The sequence below is a fragment of the Zingiber officinale genome, chromosome 4A (genome assembly GCF_018446385.1).
Source record: "Zingiber officinale cultivar Zhangliang chromosome 4A, Zo_v1.1, whole genome shotgun sequence".
In the NCBI taxonomy this organism is placed as follows: Eukaryota; Viridiplantae; Streptophyta; class Magnoliopsida; order Zingiberales; family Zingiberaceae; genus Zingiber; species Zingiber officinale.
This window is the reverse complement of record NC_055992.1, coordinates 381670-397913: the sequence shown is the minus strand read 5'-3', so window position 1 is coordinate 397913 and position 16244 is coordinate 381670. Positions and strand designations below refer to the sequence as shown.

The following is a 16244-nucleotide window of genomic DNA, read 5'->3' as shown; positions in this document are numbered from 1 at the left end:
CAACCGCTTATCCGTCCTCAGAGAGATCCACAGGATCGACCGCTATCCACTATCATCCGTACACGTGTTATTTTCAGAGGACCTGGATCTTTGGTTTTTGTCGTAACCCATCGTTATTCAAACGGCAACGCTTTGGCAAGCCATCGATTCCATTTCCTCCTACTCATATCAGATGTGGGTCCCGCATAAAATCACCAAGGAACTATGGGGTAGTGTTTGTTCGAGTAGTCCATCTAAATAAAACCAAACATTGGCTAAAATGTGTATCCTTAGTTGCTTACCCCAGAGATTTCACATAATGCCTTACCTCGACAGGTAGATAGGGGCCTGGTTGGTCCCTGGTAAACTCGATAACTCTGCTCCAATCCGGTTATTTACCAACAAATCGGGTGAGCTACTTGGAATAAACCTAATTGCCTCATTAAATATCGACAACTAGATTTACTCCCTTCCTCCCTCCCTCCATCGTTCTCGTCACCCTCCACAGGTGGTGGCAAGGATCAACCTCTAGTGAAGGAATCGATTTGCTGTTTCGAGGAGGAAATCCTCGGTAATGGGGGCTTCGAAGCTGCTGATCGTTTCAATCGTCATCTCCCTTTTGTTCGTGGGGGTCTGTGCGGACGCGGAGATCCAAGAGGAGGTCGTCGTCGAACACGAGGACCCGGATTCACGGCTGAAGCTGGAGTTGGAGCAGCTTAGGTTCGAGATCTCTGCCTTAGGTCAGTGCGGTCGCCAATTTGAATCAATTTTCTTTAAAGCTAGGTTTTTTTGATGCAGTTCTTTGGTCACTATTGTATGAAATGTACATATGAAGGTAGATTTTTTTCCCTCTCATTGTTTATTAGTGTTTCGTGGGAATTTCCTTAGTCTTCTTTCGTGCATCGTAAAGGTGTCCTTTTTGCCGTTGTACTTTTGCTATTATTATCGATTCGATTTCATCTTAAGAGGAACTTCTTTACCGTGAATTTCACTTATTGTCTTTTCAATGATTATATTCCTAATTTATGTCTTTGTCAAATGGTATTTGAGAAAAGTATGATCCTTGTTTTTGTGTGATTAATTTCTGTGGTTATGGCCACCATAGAATCTAGTAATATTGATAAAGAGCAAGAACTGACGAGCAAAGATGAGCGGATTACTCATTTGGAAAAGATTATGAAAGAGAAGTCATTGAGCATAGCATCATTGCGAAGTAACATGGAATCAATCCAGGTGAGCTAACTCTATGAGAGTCTCAATTACTCCGATTCCTGTAAGTAGACAACTTAACTATTCTAATGAATGTGTAGAAAAAGGGAGATCTAGATACAAAGGAGATTGTTAAAAAGGCCCAAGCTCGAGTTGATGAGCTTGAGGAGCAGGTCTGGCATCATAGGTTCTTCAGTTCTAAAGTATTTTGTAATTTGAATGATTCTATTGTGCATTGTTGTGGCAGGTGGAAAAACTCACAGCTGAAATCAAGTTACAAAATTCAGAGACGGATTCTTTGAATGCTTGGGCAATTGAAGCTGAAATGAAAGTGAAAGATCTCAGTTTGAAGTTGGAAAATGTGAGTTCTTGCCACTGGTTATTTTTGTCTGTTGGACATGAAACACAATGTGAATATGACAACAACAGAAATACAGAGAAAACTGGAAAAATGACCCATAACCTTTATGTTAATGTGACATCACTCAGTCATTTGTTAATTTTCTTTTAGTAAATCCTTCAACAACTGTTACATCATACAATCAATTTATTGTGAAGTTCAACTCATTTTATAAATTTATTACTAAATAATTAACTAGTTTCATATTGACAAACCGATTATAACATAATAACATGTTAAAGCTGATTGGTTAATCCCTTATCTCAAAAGCTTGAGTCTTTAGGAAAGAGACTAATTCATATCTATATTTATAATGGACTACGACAATTGTCTAGTAATAGGTTTGGAGTCTCCTATCTTCAACATACTCCCTCACTTCCCATTATGATTCAGAGGTGACCATTCTTTTTGACACTGGTAGCATTTGAATGCAAACCTCTTGCTTTTGTACCATGTTAAAGAGGATTGAATAACAACTTATCCCAAAAGCTTGAGTATTGGGAAATTAATCAATTTATATTTATATTTATAATGCACCGCCGCACTTGTTGATGTGACACCAATGAGCATGGAGTACTCTAATTTCAATACAATGCAACACAAATTCTAATCAACTTTTTCATAGGACCAATTCTGTTGCTTTCAATAACTATATTTTCATGATCAAACGATAACCCAGCAACAAAGGATAGGTTTGTTCTAGTTAGATAAAAATGGGAGGAGGATAAGAGGACAAAATGGACAAGTGGAATACAATAATTTTTCACATTCAATTTTCACTCATACATTCATTAAACACGTAGCCTATTTATAAGCCACTTACATAACTCATGAAACCCACTAACTCCATAACCCCACTAACTCAACTAATGTAAATACATTGAATATAGACTTTTTTCCTTTAACCACTACTACCACCTCATCAACCCACTAACTCAAATATTAATTGAGTCATTTTATCAACACCCCCCCTTGATTCAAAATTACAAACACCGAGACATGATCTAAAATAAATAAATTTATCTCTCAGAAGTGACTTCGCCAAGATATCCGCCACTTGTTCATGTGTGCTGCAATGCTCCAGCATAATTTCATTATTTGCAACTAAGTCTCGAATGAAATGCAAACGAATATCAATATGTTTAGTCCTCGCATGGAAAGTTGGATTTTTTTTTCATTGCAATTGTCGCCTTGTTATCACAAAAAATAATAGTTGCATCTTTTTATTGTTGGTGAAGACCTATAAGTAATCTTCTAACCCAAACTGCTTGACATGCTGCTGAAGTTCCTGCTACATATTCTGCTTCTAAAGAGGATAAGGCTATAGTAGCTTGCTTCTTTAAACTCCATGAAATTGCTCCTGGTCTAATACTAAAAACACTAGCTAAGGTGCTCTTTCGATCATAACTTGCCCAATCATTATTAGTGAATCCGCAAAGATCAAATTTTGAAACTTTAGTATAATAAATTCCATGACCCACAGTTCCAACAACATAGCGTAAAATCCTTTTAATTGCTCTAAGATGATGCTTCATAGGATTTTGCATAAACCTTGAAATTACACAAAAAGCAATATTTGGTCTAGTATGAGTTAAATAAATTAAACCTCCAAACAAATTCTGAACCATTTTCTTGTTGCAATTTCTCATTTATATTCATGGGTGTAGTAGCTGGATTGCAATTGAATAAGCTGAACCTTTTTACAAGATCCGTCGCATATTTTCTTTGTGAGATACAAATCCCATCAACTCCTTGTTTCACTTCAAGACCAAGAAAATAATGCAATATTCTCATATCTGATATCTCAAATCTCTTCATCATATTAGATTTAAAATCGGTCAATAGAGAATCAGAAGAACTCATATAAATTATATCATTGACATAAAAACACACAATAATATAATCATCATCTCTACCTTGTTTCTTCACATAAAGAGTGACTTCATATTCACTTTTTGTGAAACCATATTGTCGAAAATAACCATCAATCTTGTTATACCATGCCCGTGGGGCTTATTTTAGCTCATAAAGTGTCTTTCTCAATTTGTACATCTTCGTCTCTTTGCCTTCAATTATAAAACCTTATGGTTGAGCTATATAAACTTCTTCTTGCAAATCGTCATTCAAAAATGTAGATTTAACATTAAATTGATAAACAGACTAATGCAATTGTGTAACTAATGCTAGGATAACTCTCACAGTTTCAAATCTAGCAACCGGAGAAAAAATTTCTTCGAAATCAATACCTTGTTGTTGTGAATACCCTTTTGCAACAAGCCGAGCCTTGTATTTTTGAATTGTTCCATTAGCATAATATTTTGTTTTAAATACCCACTTGAGACCAATCACATTCTTGCCTTCGGGTAGATCCATCATCTCCCATGTTTTATTTTTGTGGATTGTAATTAACTCTTCTTTGATTGCATTCCTCCATTCCTTCTTTGTTACTGCTTCTTCAAAGGTTGTAGAATCTGTAACAAAATGAGCAAATTGACTTGACTCATAGATTTCTCTCAAAGATCTAACCTTTGTTGGAGGTACTTCATCAGAAGATTCTTGTAAAGAGGATGAAATACTACTTCTTGAATTTGATGGTGAGGAAGTTGGTGATCTCAAAGGAGATGATTCAACACCTTCTATTGTTGGAGTTCTATTCTCCATTGGGATATGAACTTGAGCTCTTCACCTTGTGTATTCCAATTCTACCTTGAATCTTCATCAAAATCTATATCTCAACTTATAATTAATTTGCCAGTTAGAGGATTATACAATCGATATGCTTTTGATTGATTGCAATATCCAACAAATATGCATTTTTTAGATTTCTTCTCAAGTTTATGATGAAATTGAGAGTTAATCAAGGCATATTTAATACAACTAAAAATTTTTAAGTGATTTACCAATGGTTTTCTACCTTGCCATTCTTCATATGGTGTTTGATTTAAAACGACCCTTTTGGAGAAATATTCAGCAAGTAAACTGATGTGGTCACTGTTTCAGCCCAAAAAAGATTTGGAAGTCCTCTGATATTCAACAAATTTCTAGTCATTTCTATAACGATTCGATTTTTCCGTTCGGTGACACCATTTTGCTCCGGTGTATAAGGTGTTGTCAACTGAATACTGTGTTCTTCACAAAATTTATTAAATTTTTTAGAAAAGAACTCACCTCCTCGATCCGTACGAAGAGTCGTTATTAAGGTATCCTTCTGATTTGCCATAAGCACTTATTTTCTAAAATTTTCAAAAGTTTCTGACTTGTCTGTTAAAAAATATACCCAACTCATTCGACTAAAATCATCAATAAACATTAAAAAATATTTACTCCCACCAAACGATCTCATAAGACCACATAAATCGGCGTGAATTAGCTCAAGACATTCTGATGCTCTCCATGATTGCCCTCTTGGAAAAGACTTGTTTGTTTTCCATAAATACATCCTTCACATAAACAAAGAGAAATAATTTGAGGTAATCCAAAGACCATAACTTTCTGACTTAAAAGTTGCATGCCTTTGATGTTGAGATGCCTATATTTCAAGTGCCACATCTTGGATTCCTTATTTTCACTAGAAATAAAAGCTTGGTTTCCCACATTAGAGATCTTCAATAGAAATATCTTATTTTTTGTCATTTGCACGCTAACAATAGACTGTCTAGAATCTTTGTCAAAAAATAACACAAGCTCCATTATCAAATAAAATAGCATAGCCACCCATAATCAATTGCCCAACACTTAACAAACTATGTGCCAAACTAGGAACAAAATAAACATTGTAAAGCAATTGTACTTTACCATCGCTAGTCTCCACGGCAATAGTGTCTTTGCCTTCGACTTGTATTTGCTTATTATCACAAGTCTTACTAGCATCCTCTGTGATTCGTCAAACTAACTTATTGCCCGTCATTTGATTCGAACAACCACTATCCAAAAACCAAATATCATTTTAAACTTCGTTAGAATGAGAATGAATCATAAATAACTTACTTTCCTTGTTTTCTTCTTTCGCATAATTTGCTTATGAGTCATTTATGCAATTTGCCTTTATATGCCCAAATCTTTTGCAACCATAACACTGAATGGAATTTTTATTCCATTTTTGATCCCCGTTGAATTGCTTCTCTTGTCCATTAAAATGGTTTCTTCCTCTGCCATGTCCTCTACCACGAAAACCTCTTCTTCCACAACCTCTGCCAGCGAAGTCTTTTTTTTTTCTATCTCCCCTTTCACTTGAGAAGCTTGAAATGTCTTTTCTCATTCTTCTCAGCGGGTCTATTTCGCCTTGCCTCATGAGCTTGCAAAGAACCCATTAGTTCATGAAAAGATAAAATCGAAAGATATTTTGCCTCCTCGATCGTAGTTACTATGTAATCATATTTAGGAGTCAAATTTCACAAAACTTTCAAAATAATAATTCTATCAGTGATCTTTTTTCCATAAGATCTCATTTGACTGATAATTGAAATTACTCTAGATAAAAAGTCTTGTAAAGTTTCATTACCCTTCATAAGCAAGGTCTCAAACTCACTTCTGAGAGTCTGGAGTTTCACTGTTATCACTCTGGTGGAGCCTTGGAATTCTTTCTGCAATATTTCTCATTCTTCTTTGGAAAATAAGGTAGTTGCAATTCTTGAGAATATTGTCTCATGTACTGCTTGTTGAAGAAGGAACAGTGTTTTCGAATCTTTCTTTCTGTTCTCCCTTAATTGACCTTCATCGGCATCCTCGTTGTCAAAGCCTTTCTCTACTAAATCCCAAAGATCTTGAGATCTAAATAGAGTCTTCATTTTGATAATCCAAAATTCGTAGCACTCTCTTTTGAAGATGGGGATGAGGGGTTGAGAAACTCCATTGATTGCCATTGCGAGCAAACTAGGGCACATCAAACTTGGCGCTCTGATACCACTGTTAGATAAAAATGGGAGGAGGATAAGAGGATAAGACGGACAAGTGGAATACATTAATTTTTCACTTTCAATTTTCACTCTTACATTCATTAAACACGTAACCTGTTTATAAGCCACTTACATAACTCATGAAACCCACTAACTCCATAACCCCACTAACTCAACTATTCTACCCCACTAACTCAACTAATGTAAATACATTGAATATAAACTTTTTATCCTTAACCACTACTACCACTAATACCACTCATTGCCACCTTTTCAACCCACTAACTCAAATATTAATTTTGAGTCATTTTATCAACACTAGTGTGTCAAAGTCAAAGGTGAAGCAGTTGTATCTTTTAAGGCCATGAACTTGTATGCAGTTTTTATGAAATATGCATAGAAATAGTGTAACTTTCCATTGTGCTGAATCATTTGCAATCACAGTTCTGTAACTTTTCACCATTGGCCCTTGTAGCTTCAGAAGACAAACAATGAGCAAAACAATAGAATTCAGAAAACTGAGCATGCTCTTCAGGTGGCAGAGGTTTGTGCTATCGACAACTATTGTTGAAGATTATATTGTTCCACAAGTTTTATAAGATGATATTCATATAAAGCATGGAAATCTTCATTAGGAAGAGCTTATAAGAGTACACTTGGAAGCAACAACTAAGTCAAAGGAGCTAACACAGGTAATAAGTCTTAGTAAACAACTGTAGAGTTGATTCTCAGCGTTTGTTTATCTTACAACATCTAAATATTTAACTTTTTGTTTGATCATGGATTAGATATTTTGTGTGCCAGGTTAGCACCTTGTTCTCCAACTCTACAAGAATCCGTCTCCTTGTATATTATGTCCCAGAAATATCTCAATTTCAAACAGAAACAGTTCATCTTAACTGATCAAGTGTTACTTTTGTATTGTTATTTTCAATGGACAATAGAAGTCATTATGGATGAGTCTTGAGGTTTTATTCTCGGGAAGAATTAGTTGCTTTGTATCCATTAAGATTGGACATGTCTTTTACTAATTTCCTTTCGTTGTACTTGTAATTCTTGTCGGGCTACACGAAGAGTTCAATGAACAAGTTTCTCAACCTACAGCTTTCATAGGATCTTGTCTTTCTTTCTTTTGAAATATTTGACGCAAAGACTTAGATTATAAACAAAATCTTGCTTAAAAGAGATGACTTCCTCAATGAAAAGTTTAATTGAGGCTGGATAATAAGCTTTGTATTTGAAAAATCTGTCAAATTGGTGCTAAATATGATGCCAAGTGGCGGATCTTGAACAAGCTCGTTGAGTTTGGAGATTGATTGATATCTGCAAGCATACATATGTGCAAAAATTCCCTCATAATTCTGTAAAGTATCCACAGGGCTTCATCTGAAGCTTAATATTATCCTGCATTATTTGTTTTTCTCTCTCTAATTTGCCTTCATATGATAACTCAGTTGAATGAAAGACTGGTTTGACTATGCATAGTAGTCTATTTAGATGAAGTTTATTCTGGGTTAACTAGACATACTTTGGTTGTGTTGTAGACTTTTGTGGCACCACCTCGTGCAAGTAAGATATTCTGTGATATAGTGCCATGTCTCACATAAAACATGGGCTCGATATTCAATTCTTACATTTGTAACTCCTTTTTAGTCAGTCTATATTTATGTGATAACACAATGCAATAACTGAGCAGAGGTTAAAAAAAAAAAAATCTTGCTTTCAGGCTCATGGAGCATGGTTTCCTCCTTGGTTTGCTACGCATTTCAGTTACTATAAGGTGAATGTCTTCAAATTTTAGATGAAGTATTAGAGAGATGCCATTTAATTGTTAAGAACACCAATATGCCTGTGATATTTGCCTTTCAGGAACTTGCAACAATTTACTGGAAGGAGCATGGACAACCTGTACTACATGTCTTGCTTCAACAGGTGCTAGTTTTTTGCCTGTACTGTATTTTATTTCTATGTTGCATTTGTTTAAATCCTTTCTTACTTTCTCACTATGAAAATATGGCAAACATTATCTTACTATTTTAATCTAATCTTGTATTGTACTTATCATTTTGCGGAAACTTTTCTGAAGGTATCAGAGAAATTGAATTACGCACAACAATTGATGGAACCTCATTTTGAAACTGCCAAAACTGTAAGTAGCCAACTAACAACTATTTTCAGGATTCGATCATAATTCATATACTTTAGTGTTGCTTGATTGAGAAATTCATAAGCAAATTATATAAATTTGGTTTAATTGGCATTGGATTTTGGTTCAGATTATCACACAGTTTGCTACATAGCACACACTCTTTTAAGGTAGTAGATATTTTAGGTAGGATTTATTAAATTTCTAATTATCTTTCTTATAATCTCTGAAGACATGGGTTCCAGTCATTAGAGAGCAATGGCTGTTTTTTGTGTCAAGTGCTGAACCTTATGTGCAAACTATGTCGAGTAAAACAGTGGACATTTATAACAAATCTAAGTGTACCATATCCAGCCATGTAGTCAAAGTACAAGAATTTTCAGATCCTTATTTCCAGGTACTCATGGAATTATTTCAACTAGAATACTCATAGTAGACATGCTTCTATACCAATTTGTTGTTACATGTTCTAATTTTTTGTTTTCTGATTCACTACGCTATGCAAATTCCCATAACTTGTATCAGGCTGCCAAGAGATTTTCTCAACCATATATAGACCAAGTTGCTACTATTACCAAACCACATGTTGAAAAGGTGCGAGTTGGTTTGAGTCCTTATAGTGACCATGTAAGTCATGCTTATGGAAAGTTTCTCAAATCAGCAACAACTTATCACCTGCAGGTATTTTCTTCTTTCTACTCACATTTAAGCTGTCTTGTTTGCTTCCTTATCGATAAACATATGTTCTCTTACAAAAAAAGGTAATCTTATTCACTTATAGTTCACAACTCTCACATTCTAGAAAATGGATTAGGATGAACTGAAATTGCAATTTTGCAGGTATATTTGCTTGTATGTGTGGTCTACAGTGGCTCAACCAGAATTTAAGCTCTCAATTTAACCTAGATGTTAGAGTTTTCTTTTACAAACTAAGCAGCATATTAAATTAGCCATACCTTACAACAACAGAATAAGGTCAGCAAATAGGTATCTCATCAGGATAATATTCTCACTTTATCCAAGGACATTTCCAAGATCTGGGATTTTTCTTGATTTATTATTTTATTTTATTTTACTATAGTTTATTTAGTGTAATAGGAGATAAAATGAGTTATGAATTGCACCCATGATCACCGCTAACTCCATCTTTTTCTAATCATGTTAGGATGATGAATTGAATTGTGTTCTTCTTACAACCTCTCTCCTATTGTCTGCTCTCTTCTCCTATTTGCCCATTCCCTCTTCTCTTCTTCCTTTTTTTTCCTTCTATTTTCAATGTCCATCAGTTTGGTGCCAGATCCCATCACAGCTCTCATAAGCTGAGCATCACATGCAATTATCTCCTTCTTCAGCTTTGCATGTCAGCCTTGGTTCCTGTTCACCCTTTTCTCCTTGCTTTATCCGCTTCTCCATCCATGCAACCTTGTGCAATCATCCCCAGATGCCACCATTGATAACACTTACCTTTTGCTCTGCAACCCATTTAAAATTTCCACAAGAGCCGGGCTTTTTTAATCACACTAAACAACATTTGACTTCCAGATTTTATTAAAATATTATTTTATCTAATTTAATAGAGGATCAAATGAATCAATTACTCAGAAATCCTCTGATCTGTATTAAATGTAAACCCATGTTTAATTATCCTTTTTTTAGATGTAAAGCTTATATAGAGAAAGGTTGTAAAGTGGTATCATGGTATTATTGATGAAAATCAATTATTATATTTTTCTCCCTACATTCTTTATGCCCCTTGAAGGAGAGCCTTGGCGCAACGGTAAAATTGTTCGAATCTTGGAAACAGCCTCTTGCAAAAAGCAGGGTAAGATTGCATACAATGGATCCTTCCTTGGAACCCCGCATGGCGGGAGCTTCGTGCACCGAGCTGCCCTTTTTATTCTTTATGCCCCTTAATGCTTTTCTCCCATTCCCATTCACTTACTCTTCTAATCTCTTATTTTCTGTCTTGTCCTGCATTATTTTTCTTTCCACTAGAATTTTAATGTTCATATTGATGTTGTGGTTTGCTATCATCATCAAATTGTTGATTTTTTTTTTTGAGGGAATCACATAACCATTGTTCTTGTTTCTTTTCTAGCAAATCCTTATTTCTTGCTGCCCAAAGTGGCATCCTCAGAAGCAAGGAAAAGATATTTTGATTTTATCAATATACAAGAATGACAAATAGCTTTAGATATGTTGTTTTGAAAAAATGTTTCATATGACATTTAGATTCAATTATTGCGACACCAGGTTTCATGTATCAGATGCTGGTTTCTCCCTGTTGATGCACGGCCTCCATCTCACAAGAAAACATAATCTTGTGTTGTTGAGGGAGAAATAAAGAAGATCATATTGTCCTGCAAGGTTTTGTTTGTATGAACTCCCTAATTCATATGAGGTAGATACAACAGACATTTGGACACCATTTTGTGTTTCACCCTTTCAAGGTCCTTGATATTAGTTAGTGTAAGTAACCACATCAGTGTTCCTAAATATTCTGCTTCTGAATGGCCAAATGCATTTTTGTATACATCTTTTGGTCTTGCTTGAATATTGCTAAAGCCTTCAAAAGCATTAGATCTCATATACTGCTTAAGGTTTTTTGCTTTTCTAGAATTTACGACAATGGGTTTAATTTCGAGCAGTTATGCACACTTTTTTTTTATTATGTTTCATTGCCTAGATGATTTATTCAATTTTGTTATAGGTCCAAGTTGGCATTCAGGAATTCTTCAAGAACCATGAAATAATAAAACCTCTTGCTACCAAAGAGCTGGTGTGGTTTATGGTACATCATTTATTTCACTCCCGCTTTCCACTTCTATTGAATTTGTTGTAATCAAAAGAATTTGTTGGTAGCAATGTAATGATGATTTGGATGTGCAGGCTTCTGCCTTTTTGGCATTACCGATTTTCCTTGTATATCGACTTCTGTCATATATTTTGGGGTCAGTTTGATTCTTTTCCATCCGTGTCAAGTCCATTGCATCCATCTATCACATAGTTTAAATGCCCAACAATTTTGTTATATTATATATTCTTTTTTCATAATCAGCCCTCGGAAGAAAACAGAAATAACAAAGAGTTCACATCGCAGGCCTAAGCATAGGCATGCTGACAAGTAAAGTTTGTTCTGGGTTGTTCTTCTCATACGCCAAGGTAAATCTCCTGGTATTAGTATCACTTGTTTGTAACATATCTTTATAAATAAAATTTCCCATGGCTCATTTTTATGAGTAACATTTATCCCACTAGTCTTTCATTATGTAAGAAGTGATCACGAATATATTTACTAGGTTGAATTTTTGAAGTTCACTTTCATCAAATAATTCCATGTAAATTTTTTTTTATTTGTTTTATATAGTACTCTTAACTTTTCTACTGTCACTCCCAACATGTTTTTTATTTGGAGCTTTGGAATTATGTAACAAATATCTGAAAGCTTATGAAATTGTAGAAGTATGAAATGAGGATTGAGATGTTTGAGAAACAAAGGAAGTATGAAACGAGAGTACAGAAGTGTGAGAAACAGAGAAACATTTGGTAAATACTCTTTGGATTTTGGCCTTATTGTTTTGTATCATGTTTATTTCATAGGTTGTATCCTTTCTAATTCAATTTTAAATTTCAGAGGATATAATCAATGCATATATCAAGTAATAGAGAGTGAAGTTAGGCTATTAGAATTGACTTTGATATGATCAATTTGGTTAAAAAGTCATTTATTTAGGTCCATTTGTTCACGTAAAATATTCTTCCAAAAGTTTTTTTTTGTATTTTCCAATGTTGTTGGCAATGAAAATTATGGGTATTTTTGGAGAAAACGAGTGGAAGCCATTTTCCCCCACCCATCCACAAGCCATCTGCCTTTATCAATGAGCCCTTGGCCTATATTAGTGGGCCAAACCTACGTCCTTCACTCTCTCCTCTCATCTGCGACCTTCTGCCTTCATGCACGAGCACTTTGCCCTCATTTGTGAGCCTCATTGTCCCTCCATCCTCACCTGCAAGCCTCCTGCTGTCTGCCCTTATCAATGAGACCCATCCTTCCTCTGCAGTCTGCTCCTTCTGCCACAGTACCCAAACCTGACAATTTTGCTCTCTGAAACTCAGGTCTTGTTCTGCATAGCTCCTTCGAGAGTCTTATCTTCCATAATCATATTTAGATCTTGGTTTTATCTGGTTCTATGAGAGATTAGTGGGTCAGCTGTAAAGGTTACATTGTAACATTGAAAAAAATTGTCTTTAGTCCTGATTGAACTTTGGTCATCAAACATGCTTTGCATGCTTTATGTAATACTAATCTATGCAACTAAGATGTTTACTTTTAGTAGAGAAATCAGAAGGGGAAAAAATGGGAAAAGCTCTTGCATAAGCACTTATAGAAAATTAATTTTGAAACTTTTGAATAGATCACAAATCTGTTATCGTTCCAGGTCTTTGTTCAAAGTTTTCATACTAAGGTCTTTGGCAATGCCGATATAGTTAATGGCGTAGAATTGATGAATGATAGATCTTCTGTATTCCTACTTGTCGTGTTGTTTGATTGGTATGTGACAAAACAATAGGCGAGGCATGTTTTTGTGGTGCAGAGATAGTAGATAGAGATCTTTAAAGTTCAATTTTTCTTCCAGAATCCACACAGTTTCAACAGCTACCTCGTCATTTTTCCTTTCATGTGTGAGTTCCACGTATTTTAGACATGCATGCACATTTTAATGGTGGACCTTCTGATGAGTTAACTATTACTTTGGAATATTTTTTTGGGTGTGGTTCATTTGCTCACAATTTTAGCTTTTTCTTTTTGTTGTTGTTTCAGGTTAGTTGGATCAGATGCTTCTAAATTTGTGAATAAAATCTATCTATTTTTGCACGATTGAATATCCAAGTAAATTTGTTCTGGATTTCCATTCAGACTGTGAATTATCTTCTTATTTTTATTCTCTATGTGCCTAAAAATTTCTCTATCTTTATGCAGATGGAGGATTGGACTAGTAATTGGCTATGTACCCTGCTTCTACTTAGATACCCATCGAAAAGTATTTGGAGTTTGGAAGGCCTCTTTTGCTAATGAATTAGGATAATACATAAAGATTTTTGTCACAAAGATAACAGAGTGCATGGAATATTCGGTTATTGGATATTTACAAATTTATTCTTGCTCTTGGAACTTACAATGTAAAGACTTGTTCTATTCATATTTTGGATTTAGTCCATTTCTTTATTATTTAGGTGTTTATTCAGATGAGTATATTTAGAAGAAAATAATTTTTGTAATATGATTCAATTTTGCTGTGGTACATTTTCGGACGTTTTCCCCTGCATTCTCCTGTAAGACTCATCTGGTGCTTTGTTTTGTTTTTTCTTCCTTACACTCAGCCACGGTGCAAAACCCCTTATGGCCTATTTATTTAGGGGACGTGTGGCTGCGGCTACTGCAACCTCACGGCCGTGCTGCGAATTTGCTCACGGCCATAAGGTCGTCGGCCTGGCTGTGAGTTCATGACTAGAGTTGTCGCACGGACTAACTTGTAGTGGAGTGGATTGGTCTGTTAAAAATCTATCATCTGATAGGATAGGATGAGACTACCCATCCAGCTCAATCAGATGGAGTGCTGATTTAGAGTTAAGAAATAAATAAAAAAATAATATTTATTTTTTTTATAACTCATTATCATTTTATAAATAAATATTTCTAAAAATATACTAATGAAATTTTGAATTCTTTTATATATATATATATATATATATATATATACATATATATATATATATATATATATTTTGTTTGACAAGAATGATCTAATTTAGATTGCCAACAAGCTCACACCGAGTAGGCCTGGCCCAAGGGTCGGGCGATCATGGGTGATTGCCCAGGGTCCAAAGTTTTGGGGGCCTAAACTTTTTATATATGTAAAAGTATATATATAATAAAAACGTTAGCCTGCGGACGAGTACCTCCTCCACGACTAACGTTAATTTTTTGTTTTTTTTAATTTTTTTAAGCAATGGATTAGGTTAATAAAAATGTTATAATAAAAATTTGTAGTTTTGTTATCCTAAAACCTTACGGCGCACACTTCGTGCACATTCAAAAAAAAAGTTTTGATTTGAATTTTTTTATACTTAATATTATAATCCAATACATAAAGCCTAAAGATAAAATCTCATTGGCATAACGGATTGCTTAAAAAAATAAAATTATATATATATATATATATCGATTCTCGAGCAATTAGGTTAAGTTTTAACTTTTTATAGCTTGTAATTCCTTTCAATCTCTGTCAAATTTTCATCCACCGACTGTTGCTCCAGCGCTCCTCTGTCAATTTTTAACCTCATCTCCTTCATTCTCTTCTCTGATTCTCTCTTGGTTTCTCTGAATCTCTGTTCTCTCTTTTGAGTCTCTCTTTCCCAAGAATCCCAACAAATTTAATTAATCATTTTTTTCAATTTTGTCTACTCTACCTGTGACTTCACGTCTCCGTCGCTCCGTGACGTTGCGGCGTTGCGTGGCTATGTCAGTGCTCCTTTAGTCCTTCGCCTTTGCTCTACACGGCTACTCCTCCCGCCCGAGGTCGAGGTGCTACTAAGCCTCCTAATAATTTCAATCCAGATGCTATTAATTCTTATTTCCTTTTATACTGAAACTCAGCTATTAATCCTTATTTCCTTTTATACTAAAATTGAGTTGATTTAAATTATAGTTTTGTAATTATTGTGATTTTATGAATTATAATATGTTGCCTAAAAAATATATTTCTAGATGTAAAAAAAAAAAAGACTAGAACAATTAACTGAATCACAAAGAGGTGCTCTTAAAAATTATTTATTAAAAGTAAAAGTTCTAATGAAAATATAGAAATTTTAAACAGGGATAATATAGATGAATCTAAAGAAATACACGATGTTAACGAGGAGTCTAATGAAATTTATGATGTTAATGATGAGTCTAATGAAATTCATGATGTTAATGATGAATCTAATGAAATTCATGATGTTAATGATGAATCTAATGAAATTCATGAGTCTAATGAAATTTATGATATTAACAATGAGTCTAATAAAATTCATAATGCTAATGAGGATAGAGATAATTTAATAAAGCATGAAAATGTTACTAATGTAGTAGATAATGAAATTACTAATATTGATAAACAATTTATTCCTCCACTTGATATATATATGATCCAAGGAATTGAGATAATTTTGATAACAATGCATGTGATATTTTAGTTGAAAAGGGATATATAAGAGAAAATGAATCTCACATTTCCTTTTGATCATTACTCTAGACATTTTTCAAGTGCTCATTATTTTAAAAAGTTAAGTAATGGAGAGGTAAGAGATCGAAAGTGGTTGGTATACAGTAAATATGTAGATAAAGTTTATTGTTTTTGTTGTAAGTCATTTAAATATAAAAACAATAGAAGTTCTTTAGCAAATGATGAGTTTAGAGATTGAAAACATATCAATGAACAACTTAAAGAACATGAAAATTATATTGAACATATAAGTAATATGAACTCTTAGAAGGAATTAAAAATGAGATTACATAAAAATGAAGCAATTAATAAAGATCTTCAACGAGAAACCTCTAAAAAAAGAGAGC

General features: G+C 34.3%; 1 protein-coding gene across 10 annotated transcripts; it reads left to right on the top strand.

Annotated features, from left to right (window-relative positions):
• Positions 1-386: 386 nt before the first annotated feature.
• On the top strand, positions 387-13932 carry LOC121969149. Of its 10 annotated transcripts, none has more exons than XR_006108509.1 (17): positions 388-719; positions 1085-1212; positions 1290-1361; positions 1436-1549; positions 6959-7027; positions 7119-7175; positions 8210-8263; positions 8353-8415; positions 8570-8632; positions 8862-9026; positions 9155-9310; positions 11340-11420; positions 11519-11580; positions 11730-11791; positions 12090-12175; positions 13452-13520; positions 13611-13932. XR_006108509.1 is itself a non-coding variant. In XM_042519086.1 (15 exons), the coding sequence occupies exons 1-14, from the start codon at positions 554-556 to the stop codon at positions 11755-11757; spliced, it is 1278 nt and encodes a 425-aa protein (XP_042375020.1). In that variant the 5' UTR covers positions 388-553; the 3' UTR covers positions 11758-11791; positions 13611-13932. The 10 variants fall into 10 exon arrangements, 3 of the variants coding, with proteins under 3 accessions (XP_042375020.1, XP_042375019.1, XP_042375021.1); XR_006108507.1 differs by having other exon boundaries at positions 11688-11791; XR_006108510.1 differs by lacking the exon at positions 12090-12175.
• Positions 13933-16244: the final 2312 nt, after the last annotated feature.